Source organism: Trachymyrmex septentrionalis, unplaced genomic scaffold (assembly GCF_001594115.1).
Source record: "Trachymyrmex septentrionalis isolate Tsep2-gDNA-1 unplaced genomic scaffold, Tsep1.0 scaffold87, whole genome shotgun sequence".
In the NCBI taxonomy this organism is placed as follows: domain Eukaryota; kingdom Metazoa; phylum Arthropoda; class Insecta; order Hymenoptera; family Formicidae; genus Trachymyrmex; species Trachymyrmex septentrionalis.
Genome location: NW_017306059.1, coordinates 2,869,035 through 2,879,460, shown reverse-complemented (window position 1 = coordinate 2,879,460; position 10,426 = coordinate 2,869,035). Strand labels below are relative to the sequence as shown.

General features: G+C 30.0%; 1 protein-coding gene across 3 annotated transcripts in view; it reads left to right on the top strand.

Annotated features, from left to right (window-relative positions):
• Positions 1 to 10,426, top strand: part of LOC108755440 (regulating synaptic membrane exocytosis protein 2) — a 167,328-nt gene that overhangs the window by 96,281 nt on the left and 60,621 nt on the right. For all 3 annotated transcript variants that reach the window (XM_018498441.1, XM_018498440.1, XM_018498442.1), the window contains 2 exons: positions 3,797 to 3,972; positions 9,845 to 9,913. In XM_018498441.1, coding sequence (XP_018353943.1) covers positions 3,797 to 3,972; positions 9,845 to 9,913 — 245 coding nt within the window. The remainder of the gene's footprint in view (positions 1 to 3,796; positions 3,973 to 9,844; positions 9,914 to 10,426) is intronic.

The following is a 10,426-nucleotide window of genomic DNA, read 5'->3' as shown; positions in this document are numbered from 1 at the left end:
GTGTGTCTGTATATATATATATATATATATATATATATATATATATATATATATATATACATACATACATACATTTAAACTGCGTTTTTTCTTGTACAGACTATAACAAAAAAATAAATTTGAAATTAAATAAAATATTCTCTTTTTATAACTACATTTAGTTATATTCTAAGACGAAGCGATGGCTGAAAGTAATATTACAAAAGAGAGATTCAAAATGCGATTACAAACGTCCTGAAAACGACAAGACATACGAAAGAAGCTTACAAAACGAGACAACAAGGAAGTCTTTTAATATTACTATCGATCATGTACGTCATACTATAATACTTAAAAATTGTTACTTATAAAATAAGAAATAAGAAATACAGATAGCGTTGATAATTCCTCATACGTCGTGTAGCTATTTTTCTCTCCTTTCTACCTTTTCACAAAATAATTCAATAATCGCCGTGCCACGATCGCAGAGTTATTTCTGAAGAACGGAAACGCTTTTACGGGGACAAGACTCGTTAAAAGTTGCACGGCTCGTTTGAAATCTATCTCGTTCGCCTTAACGTTACACCATTTTCTTCTTTGTTTTTCTTTTTTTTTTCGGGTCTTCAACGCTGTGCATAAAAATGCGAGATAAGCCCAACGCTGCGGGGCGCACGTTGGCTCAGCCGTCGGCGGAATTGCAAGTTTCAATTTGCAAGAGAAACGGAAGATGCAACGTAGGGGTTGCATCAACGTCATGCACGCTACGATATCGTTTGTTTAATGCAACGCAGCCGCGGGGCTGCTAGACAATAGTTTGCCAGCTTGCAAAACCGTGTTATGAATTTCTATTTATTTCGCGAATCGGCGTGATAACTTTTCCGATTTTAAAGTAAAACGGTAAAAACGCGTCTATATTCCTTCAATTGATGCTTAAAAATATCTCTTGTAGACCTTATAGTTCTTGTACCAGAAGTCTCTTGAAAAAGACATCTTGAACTTCTAACGGACTTCTTTACAAGAGCAACTTCAAGAATCGCACGATCACGTTTTCTTGATAACATGGATTCGAAGAAAATTCCGTCAAAAAGATCACCAAATCTTTACGATATAACTAGATCACTCAATATAATTTCTTAATTTTTAATAAATTTTAATGAAAAGATTTCGTATTCTCTCAACATTAATACTGCTTTCTAACATTTAAAAAGAGCTTTGAAAGTTACAGGTATATATGACTTCAATTCTAAAATATTATTTCGTACTTTTTAAAGAACGGAGCTGACGTACAGTGAGTGCAAAAAGTATTCGTATAAAAAAAATATTTTTTTTAAATAACTTTATTTTTAAAAAGTAAATATTATCCAGCGAGATATGAGTCATTGAATTGATGTCGAATCAATATAAATATGATGATTTCAACATCAATTTGACGTCGATTCGACGTTTAATTGACGATCATTGTTGGATAATTAACAATTTATTCATAAAGAATAAAATAGATTGTATGTTTCTTAAAAGCATATATATCAAAAAGATGTATTAATTATAATATTAATTATACAAAATATATCATCTGAAAAATAAGCAAAAATTAAAAATTGTATTGTTTGAATGCTCAAAAAGTATTCATATAGATGAGAAATTTAGCTTCTAAAATCAGGAATATATGCGAAGCTCGTTTGTTTATGTTAGAACAGAATGTATTCAGTGTATAAAATTACTAATTAGTGTTTATTTTCTACAAATAAGACTTTTTTTTATAACAAATTTCTTTGTACGAATACTTGCTCTGTATATATTTTTAATACTTCGTAAATATGAATACTTCATGTAAACTTTAACCTTACGTTTCTTCATCTATTTTCCAGAAAATGCTTTCTCTCTTGTCGTAACTATCGCTTTCTCTTTTACACAAGAAACTTTGACACGATTATGTCGGCAACTTTCAATATGTTATACACCAAAGCTCGTATACACCGAATTACATACACTCGGTAGTGCACCAGTGTTCCAACCTCTTCCTCTTGGTATACTTACATCTAAGAATATATTTTTACATTTAATACTGAGTTGATAGTGTGAATCGAAGTTTTCTTATACAAGAAGCCTGTATCTTCATAGAATTAAATTTCTTTATTTTTCTAAAATTTCTAAAAACTATTATCAAAGAAGTCTAATGATAATAAGCATTCAGTTAGCATATTATATTTGCTATACTGCGTAAAAGAAAACTTGATTTAAAATGTTCTAAAAAAAATTGTTTTCGAAAACAGCCATAAAGATAATTATGAAACCTGTATAGATAATTTTTAATTTTTTACTCCATGTAAAAATCAAGTATAGATGTTATTTCGGATTAAAAAAATTTTAGCGCTAAATATTTTCAAAGAAGATTCGGCACAAAGCCACCGATTGTTTTTGCGCAAAGTAGGATGGTTAAAGCAGTTAGGGTTACTTTATGAACCTCAAGCGTAAGCTTCCTTAGCCTTTATGGTCTAGAATTAGGACGGTAATTTGTGTCCATGACATCGTACCAACGTGGACGAGTAAATTTATGGCGTGCCTGGGAATGCTCATCGCGCGGCGGATAGTTTAACACAATTGCGACTACATCTCGTTATAAAGTCAAAAAAATTTTATTTTTGTTTAGTAAAAACGTCAGTTAATTGACTATATTTTTTATATCCTCTTCATCCATTTTTCCATTGTAAAGAAAATCTAATTTAACAATTAACCGTTTTGCGTTGAAAGGCAATTGACAAATTAAAATTCGCGTAGAATTACACCAGTACAAGTATTAATTTTTTTTATTACGCTTGCAAGTGTTCCATTTTCTTTAAAGTTGTAATTTAAGTAGTATGTATGATAATGAAAGTTGAAATTCATATTTTATTGTTTCCATAATTAAAATAAAAATTTCAATTAAATGCTGAAAAGAAATTTAAATATGTATCATCTAATATCACGCAGTAAGTAAAGAAATAAATAATACAGATACTACTTAATATCATTAAAACTTAGAGCTGTCAAAAGTTACGTAATTTTAAGTTAATATTATATATACTGATATTTATCGAGTGAAACAATATTTCTCAGCGGTTTATTATCGCAACTTTAACCGAGAAAGCTGAAAGTTGATATTGAATGTAACGTTTTTCGAGCTTCGCCTCGAGCGCTGGTAAAATTATTAAACTTGTCTTGGCTATTGAGGTAGTTTCGCAATAATAAAACTAGTTTCCATGTGGGTAGTCAATATCAATCTTGCGGCTTAGCCCGTGAGGATCTAAATCTGCCTAATCCGTATAATGGTTATAATCGGTCACTTAAATCGGCTTATATCCATGCTTATGGCAATGAGAGTCATTAGCGGTTTTCGTGTAACAATTTGTAGGTGTCGTTCAAATAGTTTGCTCATTTTATTTCCTAGTGGATAATTAAAGCAAATCAATAAAAAACTTTCCAAAGTAGAAAGTTATTAAGAATTTTGTACAATATACTCGAAATTTATAAGTCAAATATTTCAGTAGCAATTTATTAGCAATAAATTGATTAAAGTTAAGGATATAATATTTGGGCGATATTGTGTCAATAATTGTGTTGTAAAGTTAAGTTTAATTCGATAATGCTTAGCAAGTAAATGTTGTACTTAGCTGTCTCAATCATTTTATTGAATTGTTTCTATTGAATGTAATTGATTTAAAAAATCATCTTTAAATCCCCCTTTAAAGATATCAAATCCCTTTTTCATGGTATAAAGAATTTATTTTAAAAAGTTATTTTTTCACTAATACTACGTAAATTTTATATGTTATTTTAGACCCGACATAAACGCGATTAGAGCGTTAACTTCGGCTCAACCAGGAGCAGTAAAAGGTGGTCCTGCGGCCGTTGTTAGCAGAGTTGCTGCTGAAGAACGCGAATTGCCTAGACAGGGAAGTCTAGTCGACGGAGAAGGTATCAAGATTGTTATTCATGACGTCGACAGTGATCCTGGTAAGTCTTATTACGGAAATACTTTCAAAATGATACGTATATCTTAATTCTTATTTGACATTATTACCTTTTTTCACTGGTTATTTATTGTTCTCTAATATTTTTCTATATTCTTCGCTACGGAAAACGTATATAACTTACTTATATCACACCTAGAGAAAGGTTTCTTCGATTTAAAGAAACTTCTTTGCTATACGGTTAAAAAAAAATTTCTTTGATTTGAATTGTCATTTTTTAAATTTAAACATTATTTTTTGAAATTAAATAAAAAAATTTATTCGATTAAAAAAAAATATGTTCAAATCAAAGAAATAACGTTCAAATCAAAGAAATTTTTTCTTTAACCGTATAGTAAAGAAACATTTCTTTAAATTGAAGAAATCTTTCTCTGGGTGTATAAGTCTGCATGGGAAGAACGGTTTTGCTAAAGTATCTAAAAAGTTAACTAAATACAGATCTAAAAATAATTTTAACATGCACAATATGCACAAATAAATATTTTTTAATGCATTTTAGAATGCTTTTTTTCAATAAGATAAATTTCTATTTTGATCTTACTTCCTAACCTTCTGCTTTCTAAAAAAATATATAATTGCATAATCCGATGTCTAGATATCTGTAGAAATCACAGTGTCAGCTGATCCATTACAGAACACAGTTAAGTTAGTTACAGCGCTACCAACTTCGTAACTAAAAAGATAATTTTCGACACAGCTGACGGAACACAACCTAAGTTAGTTACAGTACTACCACCCTCGTAATTAAGAAGATAATTTTCGACACAGTAAACGGAACACAATCAAATGGATGGTTGCGAGAATGTCAAAACTTTTTACAATGTTATCCATCCTACATAATTACTTTGATAGTCTTACAAAATTATTTTTAGATTTGTATCTAGCTGAATTTTTAGATATTTCAATAAAATTTTTTTTATATGTGATACTGTTATATCGCAAAACGATATTTATATACATATTCACATATACAGTGATTATCTATCTTCGCGTTCCGTAAATAGTCCAGAAATAAATGCTTTACTATGAGTGCAAATGTTAGCATTATGCAAAAAAAAAAGAGGAGAAAGAAAACTGCGTTTGATCGATCGAGCTGTGGGCTTGCAAGTGGTGATTCAATTTCGCGGACAACATCAGTTTCAGTTAACTCCGAGGTTTTTGTCCTGCCAATAGTGAAATCTCGTTAATTAAAAATCGGGAATTTAATTTCGTAGGTCACCGTGAATCCGTTCTCTCGTTCGAGAGAGATCCAGAGTGTCGAGCTCAAATACCGATTAATTTGCTATGGGAAATAACAAAACGGTCCGAGTCTTTGCATATAGTAACACATGTTAATTATTGCGCGGTATCCGATATCAGCACGATCAGACATCGGCCTCGGTTTGCATGCAATTCACGCGCGACTTGCTTTTAACAGAATCAGTCACCGTATAGGAGTGGTATTACAATACATAACTAAGATCAATGATAAGCGCGCGTCGATACAAAAGAATCTTCCTCGCCGCTCTAATATAAATGAATGCAAACATAATTTTTACAAAAAATAATATATTCCAACAAAACGAGATAAAAATATATCATACTTCTCGATTATTAATCGCTAACGTTTATCTAATACATTTTCAGTGGATTTTTAAATTTTTCATGAGAAAGCTTCTCTTTTTTGCACACTGACGATAAATGTATTTTGCTTTTTATGAGTAAATGTATTTTGCTTTAAAACTTTATAAAGAGAAAAGAATAGCCTTCTCATATGATAACAGTCATTAAAATGCATGCATACAGCGAAGGATTTTTACTCGAAGTGTTAAGATTGTGGTCTGTAATTTGAGAGCAGTAGTTTCCTTTTATTTTTTTAAATATGTATATCAAATTGCACAAAGCGGAATCGTGAAATCATAACTTAGCCTGTTGCGAATTTAAAGTTGCTTTTTTATTGTTCGAAGGAATCGAATCGTATTATAGCCCTGTCTCGACATATGTATTTCCCTGTGTGGATTACTGAATACTCAGTGGACTACAGAAATATCTCAAAAAGCACGCTTTATATTCCTATTTTATGTTCGTTTTAACAGCGAGCTTACATTACAGTAGAAAAGAAGCGTATTTAAACGCATTTAATCGATCCTCTTCTCTGCTACAATTCTTGTAGATATAAACATAATTTATTATAACAAAAAAAAACGTAAAAGCTTAATTATTTTATCTTTTAAACACAAAAATGTTATTCAATGAGATACTGCAAGGTATTATTTAAAAGCCTTCTGATCGAAATTTAATGTTAAAAACGGATATTTAAAATAAATTAGATAAAAATTATAATTCTTATGCTCAAACATTCACGATTACGATACACGTGCAGCGTAATTTCTAAATATGTACCATTATGCAATGAGATCTGCATAGATAATTTTTACGTTAGCTGAATGATTTTATCATCACTAAAGATGAGAAGCTAAGTAACTTAATTCAGTCACGATGCACTATCTTTTTATTATAGCTGACCTAATTTTTTAAACCTTTCTATAAAAGCGACCCATCATTTTCTCATCATATTTAATTAAAATTAAAGGAAAATTATCTTTTGAAGTTCAAATATTGATTCAATAAATATACTAAATCTTTAATATATTAATTTCATTGAATATATATATTGTATATATAAATATCTTCCGAGAGAAAATTCAAAATTTATTTAATTAATAATTTTGTATCTTGTATAATATTTATAATTGAATATGTCCCTATTCTCAAGAGTTCTTATAATAAATAATAATTTATTATAAAGTGTATATATGAAAATAATAATGACTTGTCTAACATTCAAATATTATTTTATAAGATTATTTCTATAAACTTTTGAGATTATACGATCGTTATTTAATAACGAAATAACGCGAAAAATAAAAAAAATTCATCGACGGCGATACTGTCGTCTTTTACGATAATAAGAAATTGACGGTCGACAGCGGACACTTGAAAGCACGCAAGAAACATTTGGATCGTTTCCAACGTTTACGATTTTCCGAAAATATCACGAGACCGCTCGACGTAGTATTTTTCTCTTCACTGACGGGTCACACCGAGTTACAGCTGCAAAAACGGACCGTTTCATTTTTCTCGCCCGGCAAGCAACTCCTAGGTCCGTGCGCAATATCGATTGCAGTTGCAGCGGTTATCGCGATCTGACACGCCATGCAAGAGCTACGTGGGAATCGCGATCTGTCCACGTGTTCATTAACGGCATGTCGATCGGAAGGCAGATTACGGCATCGCCCATCCCGCCGATAAACTGCGATGCAACAAACTGCGCACAAAACGAAAGGAGAAACGCGAGAGGGTCGCGAAAGGTAGAAAGAGGGAGAGAGTAAAACAGAGATGTGAAGATAACATGTACCTTTCATACTAAAGTGATTGTATGTAATTTTACCATGTGTAAGCTCACCACTGCGACGGATAACGCAGTTTGCACAGAGTCATTTGTTAAAATCGTTAGTGGGTCACGTAATTATACGCCTCGTAAGGACAGGGTCTCTCTCTGAAATATTTTCTGAATTAAAGGAAATTTATAAGAACGCGTGATAAAAATGTGTAATTATGAATACACAAATTAAAGAATTCCAATTACTGATAATTTCATAGAATTTTTAATACAAAATAAAAATATTTTATAATTTAATTCGAAGATTTGCTTTTTGCAATAGCTTAAAAATTAGATTGTATTATGATCAAGTTTGTTATATCTTTCCTCCACTTTTCGTTGTAAGATTAATATATTAATTACATATATATTTTATATATTAATATATTATATATTAATATATTAATTATATTATACATAAATACTACTTAAATAGAAACAAATCCTATACAAATGCTTCTTAGAAACAAATTAATAGATAAATTCTTGCTTGTTGACCTGACAAAGATTGTGAGATCTCCTAAGTTTAGAAAATTAAAGTCTCACATTCAATTGATTTAATATGTGTAGCAAATTAATTTGCCTACTAATAATAAATGCATCGTGATAAAACACGCAAAAAATGAAAAGATAATCACACATTTTCTATGCTAGTAAATAATTACACAAACTTATAGCGTCGCGTAGTAGCACTAACCTACCAATGAAATTCGCGTAGAATTGTGTTCAACGTTTTTCATTTAAAGTTGTACCGACTTGGAAAGTGCATATATATGTAATTAAACAATTTCTTTACGCGTATAATGCAATTATGTTAGGAAATTTTCCGTTTGTCGATATTTGAATATCAAGAATACTAAATACAAATGTTAAGGATCAAATCGTGCAAAAAGATTATTTAATTATTTACACATCTATATATATATATATATATATATATATATATGCACATATATTTTTAATGTTAAAATACAGTTCTTAAATATAATACTTAGTATGGTTCATCAGTAAAAAAATATCTTTCTACTGTATTTTAAATTCGTTAAATAATTACTCTATAAATTTGATTGTATAACTTCGTAGCCTGTCAGTTGGCATAGGACACGAATTCGTTAAGAGATAATGTAAACTCACGAATAATTGACGTGATTCATTACCTTTTCTTATTTTTTATTTAAAGCTTTTTATTATTACTTCTGTTTTTTGAACAAATCTATCTACGTTTCAAAAGATTAAAAATTTACTTCATTTTCACTTCGTCACATTGATATGTGTTTTTATCTCAAATTTATCTACAGATCAACTTTCCGAGGCAAAGTGTCGGGTTGAAACGTAGAAGAGATTTAATCGGGGGTTGTGCCTAAATCGCCTTTATGCTACATCGAGCAGAAATTGTCGGGGCGCATTATAAAAAAAAAAGGAATTGTTAAAAAATCTCGACGTTATTCACTTCGCCTCGCTTCGCGGTCCTTTTATATAACAGCTCGCCGTGACGCGTATATTAAGCAGAATTTTTCGCTCTCGCATAAAATGCAACAACTTCAGTTAAGCTTGTTTCCTTGCACAGATATTGCTACGATTTATGTCGACGTGTGTAAAATAACTGATAGATATTGGGTGAGATAACATCTATCAATCGTTTCACATACTCTGCAATCGATATGATCGACAGTTAAATAAATTTCATTTCTTTTTGAATCTATCATGTTATAAATTAATTCGAGCATACATCTGCTAAAATCATGGCAAGTTTTATGACCAACCTGTTCTTTCATATTTCGTGGAAATATTCCAAAAGCTATTATCTAGCCGTGAGCATCTACATTTCCATTTCAAATTAGAAAAAAAATGTTTTTCTGTCATACTATTTCACGAATTTTATTTTTAAATTATATCTATAAATTACAACTGTGTTTTGATATCTGTAAGATTAGTTTTATTTTTCAGAATTTCGTTATATATATATGATAAAGTTCTAGCTCTTTCACAGAAAAATTTGAATAGTTTCATAAAGTTGTTATATATTTTATATACATTTTTTATCAATACTATTTTTTAGTACGTCTTTGTATTTATTCAGGTATTAAACTTATTTATATACTTTTTTTGTTTAGTTTCATAATTTTATTTTTTTATTTATTTTCATGATTTACTTCTTTGGATATTGTTAAAGAAGAGATGATTGCTTTTGCCTACAAATCGATTGCCTACATTACTTTTCCATGTAGGCAATCGAACTGTAGGCAATAATTTTTGTGTGCAAACGAACGGTTGGCAAAAAAAGTGTAGGCAAACGATACTGTAGGCAATTGATTTGTAGGCAAACGGGATCCCCCCGTCAAAACATGGAAATACGAAAAACGACGATTAATTAAAGTTAATTAAAGTTAATTAAAATTACTGAGTTTTAAAGTTGCGTTTATATTTCTTTCAGCTCCACGAATAAATGCGAAGAGAAGAGTAAAGCTGAGGAGAGATCCGGTTACGGATAAGGGACACAGAAGTGAGTATCTATAATTAGAAGACACTAATTATTACTGATTGAAACACCTTCGATGTACTTGAAACTTGAGATTCGAGATTCTGAATTCACTCTACAAACTTCTATCAATCGATCACAGTTCTCAGCACTGATATCGCCGATTTATATAGCTGATACTCTTTTTATCGTGCAAACATGATAATAGTAGATACTTTATGCTATCTCTATATATAGTTTTGAATATCGTCTGCAATTTCCGTTGTAACTTCAAATTATATTAAGATTTAAGGAAAAAAACTTAGAAATTACATTAAGATTTCGACGTTATTGTTACATTAATGCAATGTGTCAGCGTTAAAATTTCAAATAAATTATACTATTTTTTTCTTAATATTTACTAACTGATATATACGTACTTATTTTAAGAAAAGTGTTGATGCTAGACAAATTTCTTAATACTTAAAGTTATAAAAAGATTTTATGTGATATTTTTCAAATATTGAAGTACAAACCAATCAAATAAAAAAAATACTG